This window comes from Magnolia sinica, chromosome 5 (genome assembly GCF_029962835.1).
Source record: "Magnolia sinica isolate HGM2019 chromosome 5, MsV1, whole genome shotgun sequence".
Lineage (NCBI taxonomy): Eukaryota > Viridiplantae > Streptophyta > Magnoliopsida > Magnoliales > Magnoliaceae > Magnolia > Magnolia sinica.
In genome coordinates this window covers 13,385,918-13,408,829 of record NC_080577.1, presented here as the reverse complement: position 1 = coordinate 13,408,829, position 22,912 = coordinate 13,385,918, and the positions used below count along the sequence as shown (strand labels likewise).

Genomic DNA, 22,912 nt, shown 5'->3' with positions numbered 1-22,912 from the left:
TAATGTTAAGACGATACTCAGGCACATGCCCACACCCATTTAGCCACACATATACCTGGTCATGTTGATCGGGTATCGACTATTTATATAACTATCAGGACCATTAAAATCCTTATCTACGAAGAGAATAAAAGTACCAACGGACAGGATTACCAAAATATTGGCCTCACCTGTCAGAATTGAAAATACACGTACACGGTGTAAAGAAGAGCGTCGCGTATCATATCATATATAGCTTCTTTCTTTTAACTGCCAAACGATGCCGCGTTTCTTTCTTTTCGTTGCCAGTCTCAAAGAAATGCCTTCACCTCAGTCACTGCATCAGCTATTATACCGAACTCTCTGCAGAAACCCTACCCGAATCTCATCTCTTCATCTCCAAATCCCCGCCATTCGTTCATTGCTCCAAACAAGGTCACACACTCTCGTCCCTCCATCAACTCCCTCACATCCCTCCGAGAAATCCCCACCGTCAGATCCCATCCAAATCAACGGCCGCAGCAACAGCGCCACTACAAATCCCGTTCCTTTCTCTTTGAAAGATCTCGAAATCGCCGCTGCTTATCCATGTCTCGAAACAGGATCACACGCAGACATCCGTCCATCGCCTCCCGCACATTCCTCCGAGAAATCCTCACCGTCGGATCCCATCCAAATCAACAGCAGCAGAAGTGCCGCTAGAAATCCTGCTCCGTCTTCTGTGAAAGATATCGAAATTGACAAATTCGCCGCCATGGCGGAATCATGGTACGCCTTACCTTTTTTTTTTTTAAAAATAAAAATAAAAATTTTAATCTTCAAGAAACCCTAGAAATGGGCTTTGAATCCGGGTGTTCTGTAGTGAGTTGTGGTCGGGTGTGATTAACGTGTTTTTATGGATATGATTAGGTGGGACAGTGATGGCCCCTTCAAGCCGCTGCATTCGATGAACCCCACAAGAGTCTCTTTCATTCGTTCCATGCTTTGCCGCCATTTTGGGTATCTTCCTTTTATTTTACATTTCTTGATTAAGATTATTTTCCTAGGTAGGCGGTTAATGAAAAATGTAGGGAGAGGAGGAAGGATCTCACATGCTATTTAATTGACATAGAAAAGCATATTATAGGGTGATTTAGAGAGTTAATCTTGTAGGTGTTGGAGAGGAAACGAGTCTCAAGAGGACATATTGACATGATTAAGGATATGTATGAGGGAGTGGTAGCAAACGTTAGAACCACTAGTGGAGAGGCGAGTCACCCAATTACTATTGGCTTGCACAAGGTGTCGGCATTGAGCCCATATCCTTTTGCATTGACTATGGACAAGTTAACAAGGCACTTATAAGAGGTCCCTTGGTGTATGTTGTTTGTAGATGGCAAGTTTTGATTGATGAGACAAGGGAGGGGGTAGACACAAAGCTAGAACTATGGATAGATGCTTTATAACCTAAAGATTTTAAATTATTCGGGACTAAAACAGAGTAAAGGGAATATAATTTTAGTAACAATAGGAGTGGAAGAGAGGACGTGGTTAAGATTGTTGACCAAGAGGTACCTCAAAATGACCATTTTCAATATCTTGGGTCGATAATTCATGTGAATGGAGAGATGGCCTTCTTCTTTTACCAAATGAATACCATTCATTGCAAAGAAGTCGAGAGAGAGAGAGGCCTTCTTCTTTTACCAAATGAATACCATTCATTGCAAAGAAGTCGAGAGAGAGAGAGGCCTTCTTCTTTTACCAAATGAATACCATTCATTGCAAAGAAGGAGAGAGAGAGAGAGAGAGAGAGAGAGAGAGAGAGAGAGAGAGAGAGAGAGAGAGAGATTACTCACAGAATTCAACCTAGGTGGAAGAAGTGGAGGACGATTTAAAGAACATGTTCATAGGATGTATGTAGCTGGAACGAGGATGCTAAGGTGGGTGAGCAGCAAGACGAGGAAGGATAGAACTAGAAATAAATGCATTTGAGGGGACTTGGGAGTAGCATCGATAGGTAATAAGGTGAGGGAAAGTAGACTTAGATGGTTTGACCATGTGCAACGAGGCCTAGAACTATGCCAGTAAAGAGTGAGTTGGTTCAAGTCGAAGGCTCTAAAGGGTAACGGGAAGGCCCAAAAAGATGTGGGGGAAGGTAGTTAGGAAAGACTTGATGACCCATGTTTTAATTGAGGATATGGTCCTTGATAGAGTGGAATGGTAAAACATGATTCCTGTAGCCGACACCATATACTTGGGATAAGGTTTAGATGATGATGATGATGATGATGGTGATGATTTCTTGATTAAGATGTTGATCCCACGAAACTTGATGGTTCTTCATATCAATTTTGGTGGTAGAGACCGTTTCATTGGCTTTCTTGGAATTAATCACATACAACTATATTGGCAGCAATTTACTGTCCACGACTTGCATGCCTGCCAATGTGTTGAGTGTGTAACACATCTGAGCTGTGCAATGTGGGCCCATCACGAAGATCTCTGGGAGCAAAAATTGGGCTGGTCTAATCATCTAGAGGGCCACCCCTTATGAATTGTAGAAACAATTGACCTTCTAATATCGACATGCCGACAGTCTGATTCAATGTACCGATGTGATCAGCCAGATGATTGGACTGGCCTGATTTTTGTGCTCATGATGGTCATGGTGGGTGTCACTTATGCACAGGTGTGAAGTCGTGCACACTTTCACATTTGTGTGTATGCTTAGGTGGATGGTAACTTCCGGTCCAATGAGGTGTATGCAATCATTTGTCACAAATAAGTAGAGATCCATGAGGCAAATTATGCCAGTAAAAGTAGCTAGAGAGAGTGGGTATTTTTCCTCGTGGAATCTATCACTGTCTGCAATTCACATGGGTTGGCTGATCCCACCTATTCAAATGGTGGGCCATTTTGCACTCCTTGCTGACCGGTTGCAAATATTCTAACTAACTATTTTTATATCAGTGATTGGATGATTATATTGTCTTGATCACTGGGATTTTCTAACATGGCCAACAAGGAATACTTTAGAATATGGCATATGATCTATCTGATTTTAGACAATTGGTCAACTGTCATATAGATAGCTGACATGTTTTGCTCTGTGTTTCTTTTAATGTTCACTGCGGACTCTTGTTTCAGAAAAGATCCATATTGTCCCAGACCTCTCGAAGGATTGAAAATTGTGGATGTTGGTTGTGGAGGAGGCATTCTCTCAGAGGTATTATCCTCTTGTAAAAAATGCAATTATCCTAAGTTGAACAATGCTGCCTGTAACCTTCTTGGTACAACATTATTCACATGTCACTTGATACCAGTCTCATCAAGATCTCTTTCACTGTTTAATATAACAAACTACCATCTCATTCAAACCGCCAGCTGCCAATGGTTACTAAAAAAAGTCTAGCAATGCTGGTATGATAGAATGTGTTTTACTGCTTAAGATAACAAATGTTCCATCATCATATCACCTATTCTGTGAGAAACGTGGGATTTTTTTGGTTGTCTGTTTGTAATGGGTAGTGGCTATGCAAATGTTTCGCCTATTTTAGTTTCACGTGCAATTTATCTCATTCATTGTCAGAATTTTTAAGTGGTTTTCATCTTTTTTAATTTAATTATATATTGCCATCTTCTTAACATTTTTATTCTTTTACAGCCTCTGGCTCGAATGGGAGCTATTGTTACTGGCATTGATGCTGTGGAGAAAAACATCAGGATAGCACGCCTCCATGCTGTATGGGCTTTTCTATCTGTAAACAAGGATACATAAATAATTGCATTTGCCTTATTGTCAATCCAAAGTACTAATCTTATAACAGAATCAAACTACTTGTAATCCCCCTTGAAAATCATAGTAAGATCATTTTAGAATTGCTTACTATAAAGAATGGCTATTACACCTACTGGATATTTCTTTTCTGTGGGAATTTGAATCTTTTGTAGAAGGTTTTTGTTTCTTGTTATGCTCAAATATGTGTTTAGTTTCCTTTCTCATGTGTGGCAATTCTAGATCAAGATATGGCTGTCTCGGAGTGTCTCCTTGGTTTTGCCTCATCTTATTTCCGATGAGAATCATTTAACGTGTTTCACCATGACAAACTCAACAGTCTGTGGGTAGTTCCGGAAAATTTTAAGTCCAATATTCAAGTAGATTTTGTTTCTCCTTCATTATTATTGTTGTTGTTGTTGTTGTTGTTACTACTACTACTACTAATATTATTTATTATTTATTATTATTATTTACTTTGGTCTGTGTAGAGCATGCTGAAAGGGGTTGGTGGCAGTGTGCATGTCATGAAAGAGTGAAAAATCTTCTCTTTTAAAAAATAAATTAATTAGGAAACTAAGATAATCTGGAAGTTGAAAACTTCTTTCTATGCTTTGACTTGACTGTGACTTGATGTTGCAAACAACATAGTGTGACAAATAAAGTGCCTCTCACATGTGCGCTAGTCCAATCTCAAATGAAGAACAGATTTGTGATGACTCCTTGCTTAAAATGGAGGAGTAATGGGGGAACTTTTTTGGTGTGGATTCTATTCCTTTTATGCTGATCTCTTTTATTTAGTACATTTTGGCCTTCATATGTTTGCCAAAAGCATTTGTCCTTCTACCTCTGCAATGGACAGATGGCACTGGAAGCTATTCCCATGAGATTTAGGGCTGTCAACGGGCTGGGCCTGGGGTTGTTCTCGGCCCAGAATTTGAACTGTTTCAGGCCAGGCCTATTCAAAATTATGAATTTGTCAGGCCCGAGCCTGGCCCATTGACACCCCTAATGAGGTTCTTTTTCATCAGCTTCTGGGTGGTGGGCAGTCCAGTTCCCTTTAAATCCGTCAGCTATTATGTGGCAGTATAGGGGACCTCCAAGAGTTGCTTTTTCATGGTTAATGGCCAAAAACAGTCTTCTTACCACTGATAATCTCCATAGAAGAAGCATGGTGATTACCAACAGCTGCATTATGTGTCTAGCCTGTTCATGCATTGTGATTTTGTTTCTGAGTTGGAGAGAAAGATCTTCTAGTTGTTTGGTCTAACCTGGGTTATGCCCAGCTCTGTCAGCCACTTGGTTCATGCTTGGTAAAGGAGTGCTAGAGGGAAGTGGAAATGCACTATTTTGCATCTCTCTTTCTTGGCAGTAGTTTGGTCCTTACGAAACAAGCAAACAGTTGCATATTTTATAGTAGAAGCAACACTGTGGTCATCTTTCAAAAGGGAAGATTGTTTGGGAAAATGGGGTAATGGTCGGTAAGGCTGTCCAGGGGTTTCCCGGATGATCCCTTGCCATCCCTGATCTCTTGCATTTTATTGTGTTTGTTTTTGGTTCAGTTTGTATAAAATTTTGTTACTGTTAAAAAGAAAGTCCTTTTTGTTTGCCACAAAAATTGAAAAGAAATTAGGAAAAAAAGAAGATGATGTCTTTTTGGCAGTGGCGCAAAGCGCAGCTCTTTTTCTTAAGTTAAATGGCAATCCAAACTTTGTAAGAAAATGATTCTTTATGGTTAACCATCTACAATATGTAAAATATGTGCAACTATTGAGAAAGAGTTATTTTCCGGTCAGTTACTTACAGAATGGTGGGCATGCATCATTTGCTTACAACAACATAATACAGTTTCATCAGGTTTGCCTGAGTTGCTGCAATTTGGATAACTGGTTTGACTTAAAGAATGGTTAATAATATTGTTTCATCTGTATTATATGTTGCAAGAAATAGTTGCTTTCTTTGGTTGCTCACTATCACTGGAATCTGCAGGCCAACAAGTTTAGTTATGTAGCCAATAACAAATTTCAAGACTGGTTGAGCTTGTTGTATTGTGTTTTCCTGACTTCTTTTTCTTTCCATTAAACTTTCTCATTTCAGGTGAACGTTGTTTTATTTGATATGTTTTGGGTCATTTTAGATTGAATTTTTCGTCCATGCCAGGAAATGCATGTTACTTCATGCAGAATTTATTATCAGTTCTCGTTTGGATGATTTACTAAATTTTGTATCACTTACACAGGGATTGGACCCACTGACTTCATCAATTGAATACTGTTGTACAACAGCAGGTGCATATGGATCTTTCTTTCTTTCTTTTTTTTCTTTTTTTTTTACTTCTCTCTTACCATGTGAGCTACATCCCGAGGTGCATATGGATCTTATTTCAGTCTTTTATAGTCATTAAGCTTCTCCTTTAGTCACTAAAGCAGTAGCTCATTTTAATACTTTACATGCCAAGATGGCCTTCACTTCATTCATTTTATTAGGCTTCATTTGGAAGTTGCTATATTTTCTGGTGCTTGAATGGTGCATATAATGAAATAACAAGGTAAGGGAATTTCGGGGAGAACCAGATTTTGGTCTTTTGCGATTTAGAACCATGTTGATGGAGAACTCCATTGAGTGCACTTTAGGAGGCTGGGTGGGGCTTTTAAATAGTTTTTTTTTTTTTTTTTTTAGTGTTGTTTGGATTCAAGGAACCCGACTTCCTGTAAGTCGGTTCGACAAATTTTGTAGGTTTCACATGTTTGGATGAGTTCTGTGTGGTGGAAGACTCTATCCAGTGTAAAGCCAAGTTACCCAAAAACGAAAAAGTCAGAAATAAGGTGGGGAGTGTGCAGTGCAACGTTCCAAATAAGATGACTTACTCAATTGTGTGTATCGGTCGCTCACACAAGAGTTCATTTCACTCTCTTTTCCCTCCTCTCCTCTCTCCCCCTCACTACTGTAAACCCTAGCAAGCCATTTTTTAGGTAAGGTCGAAGGAGAGAGATGGAGGGAGAGAAAGGAAGATGGGGCAATGGAGAGAGATGGATAGGGAGGAAGATAGGTTTCCAGTTGGGGCGATGGAGCAGAGAGAGATGGAGGGAGAGACAGGAAGATGGGGCAATGGAGAGTAGAGTTGGGCATCGAGTCGAGTCGGACCGGATTGGGTCTAACTCGACTCGGTCCGAAGTTTCCATGGCCTGACTCGAACTCGATCCAATCCGGGACTAAGTCCGGGTCATCTGACTCGGTCCGATCCGGTGCACTGCTGGCCTGATTCGATCCGAGTCCGACTCGGTCAAGGAAACTGAGTCGGATTGGATTGGGTACGGTTCAGATTGGTCTTGATGTTTTTTTTTTTTTGGAAAAATTTAAAAAATAAATAAATTTCAAAAATTCTAAAAATTTGTAAAAAAATAAGAAATTAAGGGTAACTTTCCTAAGTGATTAAATAACTAAGTGAGACAGCATCAGATATCCAGACCTGCACAATCTCCTCGAACCCTTCTGGAAAGAATCGATCCCAAATTGCGGACTTGTGCATTTCTCTTGCTAATGAAACATTCCCCAGGAGCTGCAGACTAAACCGAGCCACATCGAGATCCAGAGGCTGAGATTAGAAAGTGCCTGCAACAACATCGATGCCATCCGATTCAACGAACGAGGTCTGGTTCAAGATCTCTCCAGCACAGAGGTTCCGTAAGATTTTAAGAGGGAGAGATATTGGATACAGGGAGAGAGAGGAGGGATGGAAGGAGGGATTTTATAGTGGCGAGATGAGAGTGGCCTTCAGAAAAGGGATTGGAGAGCTTCGTCTAGGGTTTTCGAATTAGTGGAGGTGAGAAATGTTTGGAGGAATCTGATTGTGGGAAGTAATTGCATTCCACAATAGGAATCTGTTAATATTTCCCCAGAGGGTGGCCGACGACGATGAGAGACTGGAAATCAGATTGGGAAGTGATGGACCATCATGATTACAGGCGTGGAAAAAATGACAAAGGAAAACCTCCGGAAAACCATCGACATCTCTTGCAGCCTGGCGAAAAGCATTCAAACCGCAATAAAAAGGAACAACCATGGTAAGCAGAGAGGCCGTGAGGCAAAGGGAGATACTTCTAATCGCCTTTGGGGAGATTCCTCCACAGATGAAAGTATTCGAGATGGCGGTAGATACAGACAGCAGAAGAGTGATCAAGCTTCTAATCTTCCCGTGGAGGATAGGGAGATGGCGGGACAACAGGAATTGGACTGGCAGGAGGTTCATTACGGGAAAAATTCTTCAAATGCTGCTGCGGCGCGGAATCAGAAACACTACCCCACCTTATATGTTAGAGGGTTCCCGTCCGGATAGTTCCCCGTTAACGTTGAAAGGATTTTCGGTAGGGCTGGGGCGGTTATGGATGTTGTTATGCCCCGAGATCGGATTTCCGGGGATTACTGAGGATTTGCGCTCGTGTGTATGTCCTCTGAAGCTAAGCTTGCGAGAGCAGTTACCATGTTACACGGAGTTAAATTTGCGGGATGCCCGCTGTTAGTTCAAGGAGCTCGATTTGGTCCACCCGCCTCTCGATCCCTGATGCCTTGCCCTCCTCTGGTATATCGGCCGAAGGCAGTCCCCCCGCTCCCTCCTAACCCTGTCCCCCCTGTTCTTCCTCCTCCTCCTAACCCGGCTCCCCCTCCTCCCTCTCCTCCTCCATCCCCCTGACCCGTCACTGACATCCCCTCATTTAAGGAGATACTTCTATCTCAGATCCAACCCCAGGCTTGCCCCTCTCCTTCGACCTTGTCACCTGTCTTTCCGCCTTCCTCCTCTCCCCGTGTCTCTCCTGCTCCCCCTCCCTTACCCTAACTGGGCGTACCCATCATCGTAGATTCAGCTCCTTTTCTCAAAGCCAAGGAGGAATTGAAGGATTCGGTGGTGATAGTTTGTAAAGAAGGGGCGTCCTTATCTCAGGTAAAGGACCGGTTAGTGGAAACTACAGGCTTTCATCCAGGGAACTACAAGCTTCATCCACTGGGGTACAATGAGCTTTGGCTCAAGGTCGGTCCTGGGATTAATCAGGAGATGGTGATTATGGCTGGTCTTCTCCATTTTGGAGGACCAGTGGCTACAGTTCTGAGCTGGGAAGAATTTTCGTTGTTTGGCATGGTAACCGTCTGGTTTCAGGTTTGGGTTATTCCATTAGAATTGTGGTTCAATGACTTCTTTCTCGCAGTAGGTGCTTATTTGGGTTCCTTTCTGGAATCGGATGATAAGACGAAGACTGGAGAGGAAGTCGGTGTCATCAGAATCAGAATAAAAAGGAAGAAAGGATCGGATCCGCCTTCATCGATGAAGGTTATGGTCGATGACTGATGGTTCGACTTCCCGGTGATTAAGGAAGCTTGGGATGATCCGCTCCCTCGATGGGGTGATTTTTGGCGAATCAGGGAAGACCCTCCGCCGGAGCGGATGGTGGTTCCCCATTTTCAGCGGCATCAGCACCATCGTATTCCATGCTCCAGCGGAGCACCATACAAGGAGCCTGCCATCGACCTCTTTGCCTGCAAAAGAAACGACCACTCCGACGATCCTATGACGACACATGGAGAAGATCTGTCCGCTCAGCCGCCTGCTTCAGTTCTTCGACTGTCGAGCGATTTGATGGGGTCGTAGAACTCGACACGTAGCACGCCTAACCCTCCTCTCAACTGCTTTCTCGCGGATTACCCGACAGTCACTTCTGAGAAACTGCATCTTTCCTCTTTTGATCAGCCTTTTATCCAGGGGTCTTTCTCCCCGGCATCAGGAGCATTAATCGTATCTACCTATTCGAGATGAAGTTCGGGAGGCGTGTCGACCCTTGGTCAGTTTAAAGACGGGCGCGTGGCTATTTGAGAAAAAGCTTCTCCTGACATTTCTCTTAATGTTGTGCCCTACGAGGGACACGTGGAGGACGTCGACTCATGGATGGTGCAGGGACAGTTATCAGCTCCCCAGTCCTCTCTCTCCCCTCTAACTTCTTTTGGATTTTTCCCGGACCCGAATCTGGATCCATCTATCAATCTCAACCCCACCGTTCATCCTCCCCTATCCTCCCCTTCCTACTTCACGCCTCTTCATCCTACCGAACCGATTTTATACTTGACGTTCGATTATCCTTCAGACTCCCGCCCTCTATCGCATTCCCAATCCCGGTCGTCTTCTTGCCTATCTCCCTCTGCTTCATCTCTCCCGTCCGTAGATGCTCTAGACTCGGGCCCGATCACCTTATTTCAAGACAACATGTCCGCTGAGCTTCTCATGCCGGAACCGTTGCAGATAATCGGTGATTCTCAGATGGCGCCTTCGACTTCTAATTCCCATAGATCAGTTCTGTTGGCCAAAATCCACAAGAAACGATGGATTTGTGAGGCGATTGGAAAGGTCGGGCGCTCCCTCGGTCTCTCTTTTGGGGATAGATTGGAAGATTACATTGCACTGTTTTAGTGCATCGAAAATAGAGGTAGGCCGATAGAGAAGCGTCCAACTCCGGCGAAGCAACTAGTCTCAATTTCCAGTTCCCGCGAGTTACAACGGCTGGAAGCTAGCCCTGGATTCATCGCAACTGCAGTCTCTAAATCTAGGAGACAGGGTTCTCAGGGAAGTGTATTGAATAAATGAAGATCATCTCTTGGAATGTTAGGGGGGTGGGCTCCAAGCACAAAAGGAGTCTCATCAAGTCTTCGATTAGCAGAAATAATCCTGATGTCATCTGTCTTCAGGAAACTAAGGTGTCCACTTTTAAAGATCACCTCTTGCCTTCTTTGTGGAAGGCTTCAGACGCTAAGTGGCTATCTGTTGATGCCACGGGGAGTTCGGGTGGTATTCTCGTAGCTTGGAAATCAGCTAAATGGGATCTCATTTCCTCTTCTTCGGGCATGTTCTCTGTCTTTCATCCTTCAAGATAAGTCTTCTCCCACTCAATGTCTCCTGTCGGTTATTTATGGTCTTAACAACCATTCTCTCAGGGAAGCGTTCTAGGTTGAACTTTCTCAAGCTAGACAGCTCTTCGCTGGCCCATCCTGGGTGATGGGGGATTTCAATGTTATGCGTCTTCAGGAGGATCATTTTAGATCCAGGAGGCCTTCCACTGCCATGGCTCAATTTTCCGATTGGATCCAGCAAGAGCAACTCATCAATCTGCCGCTTTTGGGGTCGCGTTTCACTTAGACCAATGGTCGGGCCTCCCCAATCCAATCCCGCTTGGACAGATTCCTGGTCTCCCCTGAATGGCTCGAGACATATCCGACCACCATCCAAATTGCCTTACCAAGAACCACTTTCGATCACTGTCCAATTTTCTTATCCGTGGAGGATGTTAATTGGGGTTCGAAACCTTTCAGATTTAACTCCTCTTGGCTCCATTCTGAAGACCTTCGCCAACAGATCGTAGACTAGTGGTCTTCCTTTCAAGTCCAAGGTTATGCTGGTCACAGGCTTCTCTGCAAGCTCAAGCTTCTCAAAGAAAAGTTGAAGAAGTGGCGTACGGAGGTCTCCCTGAAGAAGGTGGCTAAGACAAACGACCTCCTTCTTGAGCTCCAGAAAATTGACGTCAATTCCGAGGAAACCCCGATGTCAAAGGAGGTCTTGCTTAGGCGCATCTCCATCATTCAAGATCTCTCTAATAGAGCTCTAGGAGAAGAAGCGGATTGGAGAATCAAATCTCGTGTCAAGTGGATCGTCAAAGGGGATAAAAGTACAAAGTTCTTTCATCAAGTAGCCAATATGCATTCCCGGACTAAGGCTATCCTCAGTATTTTTAATCAAGGCAACAGAATTGAGGATAAAAAGGAGATCGAACACCTCGCGATTTCTCATTTTAAAGAGCTCCTCTCCTCTGAGAACTGGGTGAGACCCTCTTTAGATAACATCTCCTTCTCCAAATTACAGTCTGCTGAGGTGAATTTTTTGGAAGCTCAATTCACGGAAGAAGAAGTCAAGGCGGCTGTGGACGTTATGGGTGGGGACAAGTCGCCAGGTCCTAATGGTTTCCCGATCAGCTTCTACCACTCCTTCTGGGACTTAGTTCGCTACGATGTCCTTCATTTTCTTCACGAATTCCACTTAAGAAGTAGACTGTCAAAAGGGCTTGGGGCTACATTTATTTCTCTTCTCCCTAAAGTGCCGGGCGCCTCTTCATTTACTCAGTTCAGACCGATCAGTCTTATAGGGAGTCCCTATAAAATCCTGGCTAAGATCCTATCTGTTCGTTTATCCAAAGTCATCGGTAACCTAATCTCCAACAATCAGAATGCCTTCATCAGAGGTAGACAGATCATGGATGGCGCTCTTATTGCCAATGAGGTTCTGCATACTTGCCATAAGTCGAAGCTTCAAGCCATTTTTTGCAAACTTGATGTGGCCAAGGCTTATGATCATGTCGATTGGAATTTCCTTTCCTATATGTTACGTAGGATGGGTTTCGGGGCAAAGTGGAGAAACTGGATCTCTGCTTGTATTGGTTCTGCGCACTTCTCCGTTATTTTAAACGGCACGCCTTTTGGCTTTTTCAAAAGCTCCAGAGGTCTGTGGCAGGGGGACCCGCTCTCCCCGTTCCTGTTTCTGATTGTGGGGGAGGCTTTATCTCAAATGCTTAAGAAAGGTTAGGAACAAGGCCTCCTGCGGGGTATTCTGATGCCCGGGATTTTAGCCCCTCTGACTCACATTCAGTTCGCCGATGATACCCTTGTATTCTTTGAAGCTTCGACTGACAGAATCAATCACCTTCTTACTGCGCTCGATTGTTTTGAAGTCGTTTCGGGCTTAAGAATCAACCTCAATAAATCCAAGCTCCTTGGCATCAATGTCCCCCAACAGTCATTGCAGGACTTTGCCGCTGTGTTAGGTGGCTGTATTGAGTCCTTCCCTACTTATTTTGTAGGCTTGCCCTTATCGGTGGGGCCCCCTCCGAAGAGTATGTGGAACAGGGTCATTACTAAATTTCAGAAATACCTAGCCTCTTGGAAATGTCGTTATCTATCTCTGGGTGGTCGGTTGATGCTGATCAAAACTGCCCTCTCCAGTCTTCCTCTCTATTTCATGTCACTTTTTAAATGCCCGGGGTTGGTTCTGAGGTCTATGGAAAGGATCCGAAGGGAGTTCCTTTGGTTTGGCAAAGATAATCACAGCAAGTTTCATCTCCTTGAATGGTCTCAAGTGTGCATTCTTTTCTGTGACGGAGGTGCTAATGTGAAGAATTTGAAATTAATGAATTCCGCGCTTCTGGGTAAATGGGCTTGGCGATTTGCTTCGGAACAGGATGCCCTTTGGACTGGTATTGTCAAAGGCAAGTATGGGGCTTCTCAGGGGGACTGATGGCCGAAAGATAGCTCCTACTACAAAGTGTCCCACATTTGGAAAGGGGTCCTTAAGTCCAAAAATCTCGTTACGGCCAATTGTAGGTTTGTTTTGGGCAATGGGTCAGCTACTCGATTCTGGGAAGATGGTTGGCTGGGGGAACAACTCCTCAGATACTCTTTTCCTCAGATCTACCGCATCTCTCCTGTTAAAGATGTCCTCATTAATAGCTGTGGCTACCCAACTCCCGCCCATTTTGTTTGGGACATCCCCTGTACCAGAGCTTTAAACGATTTTGAGGTGGAAGAATTCGTGGCTTTGCATGATTTCATATCCAATCACAAGATTTCCCCCTCTCTCCCGGATAGTATTGAATGGAGGGTAGAGAAATCGGGGAGTTCTCTGTCAAGTCTCTCTATGTTGTCCTCTATTCTGCGGACAGGCCCCCGTGTGATGCAACTCCGTTTCTTTCGAAATATAACGTCCCCCCCCCCCCCCCCCCAAGATCAGATGCTTTTGTTGGTTAGCGGCTCGGAACAGGATCCTTACTATTGACAATCTCGCCAAGAGAGGCATGCCCCTAGTTAATATTTGTTTGTGTTGTATGAGCCAAGCTGAATTGGTGAACCATTTGCTAGTTCACTGCCCCTTTATTTATTCCATCTTCTCTCATGTCTGCGATCTCTTCTCCATATCCTGGTGTGTTCCGGAGTTCGTGGCGAATTTGCTGACCGTTTGGAATGGGGTTAGGCTTGAAAAAAGGAAGTTGAAGATTTGGCGTATGCTTATCATGGCAATCTGGTGGGCGGTGTGGAAAGAAAGAAATGGCCGATGCTTCGATAACAAATCTTCTACGCCTAGAGCGGTGGGGGCTTTGGCCAAAAGAATGGTGTTAGAATGGGCTGTAAATGATAAGGATATTAGGAGTGCTGATTTTTCTTTTCTTGGTGGCTAGGAGTCTCCTGCTATCTCAGCAGCTCAGCTCCCTCTTTTCCTTCTTTGTATTGTCTTTCTTCCTTTTAATGATATTCTAGTCATTGCTTCCTTTTTTTTTAAAAAAGAAATGTTTGGAGGAGATTTGAAGGGATTGACAGAATCTGACACGAGGTGGCCGAGATTTGACTGGCTGGCAGCTTAGGCGATGGTGTTGCTTCCATGCTTTAGAAATTTGGATGGGTGAGGGTAGCTGCTGTCGGGTAGGTAAAAAGTAAAAAAAATAATCTAAACAACTACTTATATAGACCCGACCGGATTGGTCCGGATTGACCACTGATTCGAACTTGATCCGATGTATGGTCGGATCTGACTGGGCCAACTCGATCCGACCCAATCCTGGCCTTTGGTTCGGATCGGATCGGGTAGGATCTGTCAGATTGGTCTGGATTCTACCCAGCTCTAATGGAGGGGGATGGATAGGGAGGAAGATAAGTTTCTAGTTGGGGCGATGGAGAGAAATGGCTTGCTAGGGTTTATAGTAGGTGAGGGGGAGAGAGGAGAGGAGGAAAAAAAGAGTGAAACGAACTCTCATGTGAGAAACCCATACACACAACCGAGTAAGTCATCTTACTGAAAAAACTGTGTCGATAGTTGTAGTTTCTCCTCGCAAGTTTCTTGCATTTTTCCCTAGATCTCGACCCCCTGGGGAATTTATTTCATCAGTTTGTCATTCTCATGAGTTGATTTGAAAAGCAAGCTAATTCTACTAGAGGATGCTTTTTAATTGCAATTTTATTCGATTTTTAAAGGCAGATTCCTTTGAATTCAGTGTCCAGATTCTTTGGTTTGAAGCTTCCCATTGTGGATAGAACAACGGTCTTGACCACCTAAACATTGGCCCATGGTTCAATATCAGTGCTATTGATTGAGCGGGGTATTTAGTGTTGATGTGTTCAATATATATTGCCTATCAGTCTCTTCTCTGAGAATATATCACATCGGGAGACGATCTTGTGCAGTTTCCTATATTTTGGTGCCACTCACATTGGCACATGGATAGTCATATTGTTAAAACATTTAGTGGGCTCTTCTTGGACTACCAACAGTTAAATATGAGCTATTTGATCTGCAGTCTTGAGATGGTTGCAGCCTGCGTGGTTGGTTGGAAGGAATAAGGTGCTCCCAGTTGAATGTTGATAATCTGTAGAAGAGGAATATGGTGATTCCTAATGCTTCAGGTGCATGCGGTATGTGGAGTCGGTAGATCATCTATTTCTTCATTGTGGCTTCTATAGAGAGGTTTCGGGGGAAGCCGTGGATTGTTTTTTTTTTTTGTTGCCCCCCACCCTCTTCTTCTTGTAACCAACTTACAAGGACCCTGACTTCACTTGTAACTGGACTTCACAACATCGAAACAGCACTTTATCTGCCCTGTTAGCAGCTCTAAATGCTATTCTCAGGGTCCATCCAAACCGGGTGTTATATTTTGCATATATTCATCGATTCCTTGGTTAATGGTTGGTGGCATTTAGTTACATCAAAGCCCACCTTAAACAGCCCCATTAAGAGATCGCGATGCTGCTATTAAAAAAAAAGAAGCCTTGAGCATTTCCAATGGTTGTTTATGGCAGTTTATGGGTTGTATCTGGTAGCGAAGAGGCACAATTTCTAGGTTGAACTAAGTGCAACACGTGTCAGATATGATCTTCCATGGTGCGTAGGGAGCAATTTTAATCTGACGGGTTCATGTACAAGAAATCTAGTGATGGGAGGATCATGCGCAGCATGAAAGCTTTTTCGGAGTGGGTGGTCTCTCTAATGTAGGGGCATTTTCATACTGAGCTTGAGTAGGGTGGCTTGTGGGTTGCAGGGGCACACTCGGGGTGGGCGGCCTGTGTGAGGCAGGTGGCTTATGTGATGCGGAACCCATGTGATGTGGGGCTTGGGTTATGAGATAAAGGGATTGATTCTCCACGCTCTATCAATTTGAGCTTTAAGAGCAAGTGGTTAGTTGTCCTGTGTCACTCTCACGAGCTGGTTGATCTTCCGATACGATATTTGAAATATACTCAATCAAATGGACAGGAGAGGGTAGTTATATACAAAATTGACGAGTTCTTAGTGTTGACAAGGTGAGTGGAAAATTTTCCATTGGTTTCTCAGTGGGGGTTGTCGAAGCTTGTTTCAAACCATTGCTCGATTCTTTTGTGACGTGGAGAAAGAAAGTTGGGGACTGGGGCCATTTGGATTCAAGCTCATGTGGCTTAAGGTGGAGGGCTTTTCGAAGCTGGTAAGAGAGTGATGCGAATCTTTTGAAGTTGTGGGCTTCGTTGGCTTTAGAATATCTCAAAAACTTAGACTTTTAAAAGACAAAATTAATACATGGAGAGAGAGGTGTTGGGGAATTAGGAGGCTGATTGGAAATATTCTTTTGAAGTTGTGGGCTTCATTGGCTTTAGATTATGTCAGAAACTTAGACTTTTAAAAGACAAAATTAATACATGAAGAGAGAGGTGTTGGGGAATTAGGAGGCTGATTGGAAATATTCTTGAAGGAATCCTGGCTATCAACATCAAGGCAAAATGGATGGAGTTAACAAAGGAAGATAACGCTTAAGGGTGAAGCTGTTTCTTGATTACACGAATCACTTAAAAGAGGAAGAAATGCAAGTGGAGGGTGACAAAAACACATGGGTCTTTCATAACAATGCAAGTGCTTGGGCTAGAAGCAACAACATTAGTAGCGTTGTAGTGGAGGAAAGAAGAATGGAATGGAAAGATCAAGTGCGAACAATCTGGATTTTAGCCGCGTTGAGGCCGACTTGATTTTCTGGTGAAGAAGTCAAGGTTGCAATGGATTCTTTGAATAGGGACAAAACTTCGGGCCCTGATGACTTCCTAATGGTGTTCTTTCAAGTATTATGGGAAGTAGTGAAAGGTGACATGTCAAAATTTATGATGAAATTCTTCTAGAGGGGAAAGCTATAGTTGAGTTAGGGTTGTCCTTCAATGCTATTATTCTGAAGGTAGCAGGAGCAGAGAGAAGGATTTTAGATCAATTAGCTTAACTGGGGGGCCTTATAAGATCCTTGCAAAAACCTTAGCAACTAGGTTTTCAATAGTGTTGACAAGTGTAATCTCCAACAGCCAGAGTGCGTTTATCGTAGGAAGACAAATTTTGGACACTGCACTTTCAGCTCATGAGCATATTGATTCTCATTACAAGGAAAGTTTGAAAGGCATTCTGTACAAATTGATATACAAATGACTTATGATCATGGATACTGGAATTTCCTAGATTACATGTTAGGGTGGTTGGGATGCGATTTGAAGTGGAGAGGGTGGATGAGGGAGTGTATCCATTTGGTTAGGTTCTTGGTTCTGGTCAATGGATCCACCAAAGGATTTTTTATTTTTTATTTTTATTTTTAACTCCAGAGACATTTGGCAGGGCAATCCGCTCTCCCTTTTTTCTGTTTGTGGCGGTGGCAGAAGCCTTAGGCAGAATGTTGGAAATATGGTAGGAGCAATTTGGTCTCATTAGAGAGTTTAGGGTCGAGAAGCCTGACTCCTTGATTTCCCATTTCAGTTTGCCAACATTATCCTATTTTGTGAGGTGAATGCAAGTATGGTGGGCAAGTTGAGAATGTTAATAAGATGCTTTGAAGTGGTTAACATCGCCAAGAGCAAGATGTCTAAGGAGAAGGTTGAGCGAATAGTAGAAGTATTTGAATTTAGCATGGGAACTTTCCCCTCCACTTCTCTTGGTCTTCCTCTTTGCATTGGGAAGCCAATAAAGCCTCTTTGGGACAAAGTAGTCGAAATGTTTGAAAGGAAATTATCAAGATGAAAGAGTCGGTATTTATCGACAGGTGACAGGTTAACTCTCATCAAGGCAGTGTTGTCAAACATGCTTTTGTATTTTATGTCCTTGTTTAGGTGCCCAAAATCGGTTTGGTCATATTCAAGGCATTCCATAACGGTAACAATAGAGGTCGTAATGGTTGTTACCCCCCTCCCCCGATGAAAAAAAAGAAGAAAAAACTATTTATGAATTGTCACATAACCGATTTGGTATACCATAGTCATATTAGAAGGATTGAGGCGTAAAATCTTGTAGCAAGGTTGGGAAGAAAAGAAAAGAAAAAATCTCTCCTAGATTGGGAAGAGGTTCGCGAGGGATGGTAAGGGATTCCTCTCTATACAAGGTGTTGGGGGGTATGAAGCTTAAAGTCGAAATTCAAAGAGGGAACTAGATTCTCCCTCAGTAATGGGAACTGATTTTTGGAGGATATTTGGGTAGGTGGAACCTCTCTCCATAATTGTTTCCAAGATTAGCGTGCCTCTCTCAAGAAAGTCATATAACAATATTTAGGTTCTTTTCTTTCTTGGGCGATGCGATTATGAGGGTGCCCCTTGCTGAAGGAACCTGCTTGATTTGAAAGTCGAAGAGTTTGTGACACTCCGAGGTCACCTCCAATGTTGCTCTTTGTCAATGAGGGATCAAGACAGGATGATATGGTTAAAGGAACAAATTGGGTTACTTCTCGGTCCATTCCTTTTATAAGTTGCTACGGTTCTCTTTGGGGGTAGAAGAATGGTGCACATGTAGCACCATGGTGGCTCTTTGAAAGTTGCAGCTTTCGCTTGGCTAGTCGGAAGAAAGAGGGATTGACCATTGACAACCACCAAAAAAGTGGTCTATGATGATTCCCAATGTGTGAGCGATGTGTACGATAGATGCCAAGTCAATTGATTATCTCTTTTTGCATTGCCCGTTTACTTGCAAAAGTGTGGAGTAGCTTCTTTAGGATGTTCAACATGTCATAGTCGATTTGTTTATGGCTTGGCATGGTGTTGCAGATATCAGTGATGCACCCTTTAGAGTGTACCAGGGGAGGAGGCGTTGTCGACAGAGTACCGGAGCGGAGGAGTTGATGTGGATGGACATTTGGTCCATCGGACCCATTTTCTGATGCGCTATAAGTGCATGAGCGGCATGACCGCACTTGACTATAGATCCATGGGTCAGATTTCACACTCTACCACACGAGTGTTTTAGTTTTAGGCATTTTTGTTCTTTTCCTTATTTCAGGGGCTTTATTGCACTTTCTTTACTTTTCTTCTTTTTTTGTTATTTTTCTTGTTTTCAGCGGCTTTAGTGCACTTTCACTGTTTCCATAGCTTATATATATGTTGTGGTGAGAAACCCTATTTTTATTATTATTGAATGAATAGAAATTCGTCTCTTTTCTTCCTCTTTATTCAAGAGATTAGGGTTTCAGGATTGACCCTTAGGTGTTGAGGACTCCACCCTGATTTCTAGATTTTTGAAGTGCAGGAAACGGTAAGAATCATCCTCTTCTTTTAACGACAAAAGGACCTTACTTTCTTCATCTCGAAACCTTCATTCTTCACCCATTTCGTTCCTCTCTGAATATCCCCTTTCTAGTTTGAATGAAAAAGATGGATGGTTAGTCAGTAGAATCAGATCCAAACTTGACTGTGGACTGACTTATGCTAGTTTGGGATATCATCATATCCCTATGTAGTCCTTTTTTACTATTTACGCAATTTTATGCTAAGGGGCATGATCCTGACTTAATGACCTCATCTTTGTTTTGAAATTTACCTAATCCCTTTGACTGGAAATAGTTAGTTAATTGGTATATTTATCTGAACATTCTTTAACCAGATTATACATGTATCTAGGATTAGGTCATCACATGTCCTTGCATCACACGGTGTTGGGCTTAGGGAACAAGAAAGGATTATTTGGAGATTGGTCTTGTTGGCTAATTTTTGGGAACTAAAGATGTTTTTGAAATATAAGCAGCTTGGTGGTAGAGCTCTTTAGTAGGGCGAAGCTCTATGTAGTAGAATGGGCCTCTTGTATTATTAATCTCAAGGCTTTTAATCTCTTTTTTTATTTGGGTTGTAGTCTTTTGCATCATCTCGGCATTTTTCTTTAATATTTTTTTTAGAGATTTTAATAAAATATCTTTGACTTTCAAAAAAAAGAAAGAAAAGAAGCTTAATTGTTCACCATCAATTAACATGCTAACCTCAGGTCTGTCCAAGCAGTTGCTAGATGTCTAACATTGATGAATATATTCGACAATGATTTTTTATTCAACTTAGGAGCTGGTTTTGATAAGATGATTACCCCATGTGAAGCTTACTAGAGGTCAAGAGGTTTACATTTGTTTGGATGTAATTTGTCATTTTCGTATCAGAAAACCTTACACGAATTTGATTATGTGGACAGAGCAACTGGTTGAAAAACAGAGAACATTTGATGCTGTGATTGCACTTGAGGTATGCTATGATTGGGTAATGTATGCAGGTCTCAATTTGCTGAACAATGAATGCATGTAGGAGCTGATTGCAATATGCAATTGCCACCATTTATTTAACATCCCAACTCATGCACTATATGGCATATGTTTGTATCAATCCAGATGGCATAAATTGTGGCTCCATTGTGAATGGAGCATAGCCTGAAAACCATCTTGATCATGCAATGCTGATCCATAATCAAATGGGCGGTTAAAAGAAAATTGTCAAGGTCCAAATTTAGCAGACAAAATTTGTTTGGATGTCCGACCCATGTGATTTGGGGCTATGCTCCATCCACAATGGCTCATGATTGGTATGGTGTGGATGGTCATACTGTTTGCCACATCCATGGTGGTTGAATTGCCACCATATGGTAAATGGTGGTGAATGCAGACAGTCTATCCCGTATGTTTAGTAGAGATCCATATCCAAGAGAATTCCATTATATCTGGCAACTTGATATATCATATTTAAACATTCTATTCCCTGCTTAAATTTGGTATGAATTTATGTTAAACTAGCTTAATTGGCAGATCCCTCTGAATTTTGATTTTAGGTAATTGAGCATGTAGCCGATCCCTCTGAGTTTTGCAAGTCATTGGCAGCATTAACTGCTTCTAATGGAGCCACTCTGATCTCTACAATTAACCGCTCTGTGAGAGCATATGCTACTGCCATCATTGCTGCTGAATACATCCTCCATTGGGTATGTTTCTATAGTAGTCCATTTTCACTGTTGATTTGACATTATCATTGTGCGACATCATCATGAGATGGTTTCATCAGTTCACAAATTTAACCAATGTTTCCAACTCATCTGTGAGGTGGGGCCCACTGATACTTGGACCGGGTGTCTCTAAACATGTGCAGGCTGGCACATTTCGAAACGTGTAGAGGTGCATGGGTCCAGAAAAGCTTTATTGATGAAGGGGTGCACTCTGGCAGTACTGGTACCACGAAGCTTTTGGTGGTACCAGGAAGAGGTGGGACCCTCGTGATGCATTCCCACCATCCAACCCGTCTATCAGATAGGTCACCCCAGAAAACCCCGAGGACCTAAAATTCAGCTTGATCCAAAATTAAGGTGGAGTAAAAGGAACAACCTGGGAGGGAAGGGCAATGCCCACCCTTGAATTTCACATATTGCAGAAGGGCCTAATTCACAGGACTTGACCAAGCATTCATAAAGACAGTGGCCAAAATAATGGAATCACCACTTGCATAGTAGCACTTTCACATGATTTATCGGCTTTTTTTCTTTTTCGTTCTAAAGAACACTTTCACATGATTTGTCCATGAAGGTAAACATGTGATTGATTTGTGAAACAGTTCCTGTGGATGCTTTTGGTCATACTATCTATACCTGTGTTGGGCTTGCTTTCGTTCCTGTGTTAATTCAGGAACAGTTTTATACTGTCAACAAAATAATGCAAACACAGAGCTAAAATAATGATTGACTGTAGCAATGATGGGTCTGTTGATCCCTGGTTTCCAAAGGTTCTGAACGGTGAGAGGAGGAAAAAATGTCAGTTTTTTTTTTTTTTTAATGTTTTATTTATTTATTTATTTATTATTATTATTATTATTATTTTGCTGCTGTTAAGCGTGCGTCGCACGGTGACAGCTCAGCTTGAGTTGATCATCTTGCAGTTTCTGCCACTCAAAAGAGTTGAATATCTTTTAATCTGACTTTTCGTGGTGGATCCCACAAGTTGATGACTCAAGCAGAGATTCTACCATGTGACCCACCCCATACCCGGAAGAAAAGATATCCCCTCACCAAACAGAACTCAGATTCCAGTTGCACCCTCCCTTAATTGAGATCTGCTATTTGCAGCTCCCAAAAGGTACACATCAGTGGTCAAGCTTCCTTACTCCAGAAGAACTAGTATTAATCCTGCAACGTGCATCCATCTCGGTGATCTCCGTATCCTTTATTTTTATTTATTTATTTATTTTTGTATCTTTTGTAGGAAAGAAATTGAGAACTTACTCCTTGGAATGTTCTTGATCAGGTCCAAGAAATTGCTGGGTTTGTCTACAACCCTTTGACAGGACAATGGTCACTATCTGATGATACTAGTGTAAATTTCATTGCATTCGGTACTAAGAACAGCCAATAGATCATTATTACTTAGCTTGTTTGATAACAGGTACCCCAATCTTTTTTCTTTTTGTCTGTTATTTTTTTTTTTCCCTTCCCCCCAGCATCATTGTGGTAAGGGTCATAATGCTAGAGGTATCGTCAGTGCAGGGGGGAGGTCATATTCTTCTCTACCGTAAAATCAATTTCTGATGGAACGAAAAAGACATCTGGTAACAGTGGAGCGGAAGAAAAAAAAAAGGCTCAAAACGGTGGGGTGAAAAATAGGACTCAAAACATTGGTGTAGCTGTGTAGGGTCATAGCAACTTTTTTCCGATGAAGCATGTGGCATCTGGGGTTGCAGTTCTCTGACCCAACAGTCATATAAACTACACAGTACATTTTGGACCTCTTGTAAATGATCTTTCAATTTGTACACGACGTCAACAGCACCTAGTAGCAGATCTCCCTGATGTATGCCAGGCAAGGTTTCTTGGTTTCTGAGCTGAGAGCATGA

At 42.6% G+C, this 22,912-nt stretch overlaps 1 protein-coding gene across 2 annotated transcripts; it reads left to right on the top strand.

Moving 5' to 3' along the window:
- The first annotated feature begins 271 nt into the window (after positions 1-271).
- On the top strand, positions 272-22,896 carry LOC131245489 (ubiquinone biosynthesis O-methyltransferase, mitochondrial). 2 transcript variants are annotated; one of them, XM_058244993.1, is made up of 10 exons: positions 272-747; positions 889-978; positions 3,106-3,184; positions 3,623-3,700; positions 5,973-6,021; positions 20,241-20,290; positions 20,868-21,017; positions 22,149-22,229; positions 22,327-22,465; positions 22,566-22,896. In XM_058244993.1, the coding sequence occupies exons 1-9, from the start codon at positions 299-301 to the stop codon at positions 22,432-22,434; spliced, it is 1,134 nt and encodes a 377-aa protein (XP_058100976.1). In that variant the 5' UTR covers positions 272-298; the 3' UTR covers positions 22,435-22,465; positions 22,566-22,896. The 2 variants fall into 2 exon arrangements, with proteins under 2 accessions (XP_058100976.1, XP_058100975.1); XM_058244992.1 differs by having other exon boundaries at positions 22,327-22,896.
- Positions 22,897-22,912: the final 16 nt, after the last annotated feature.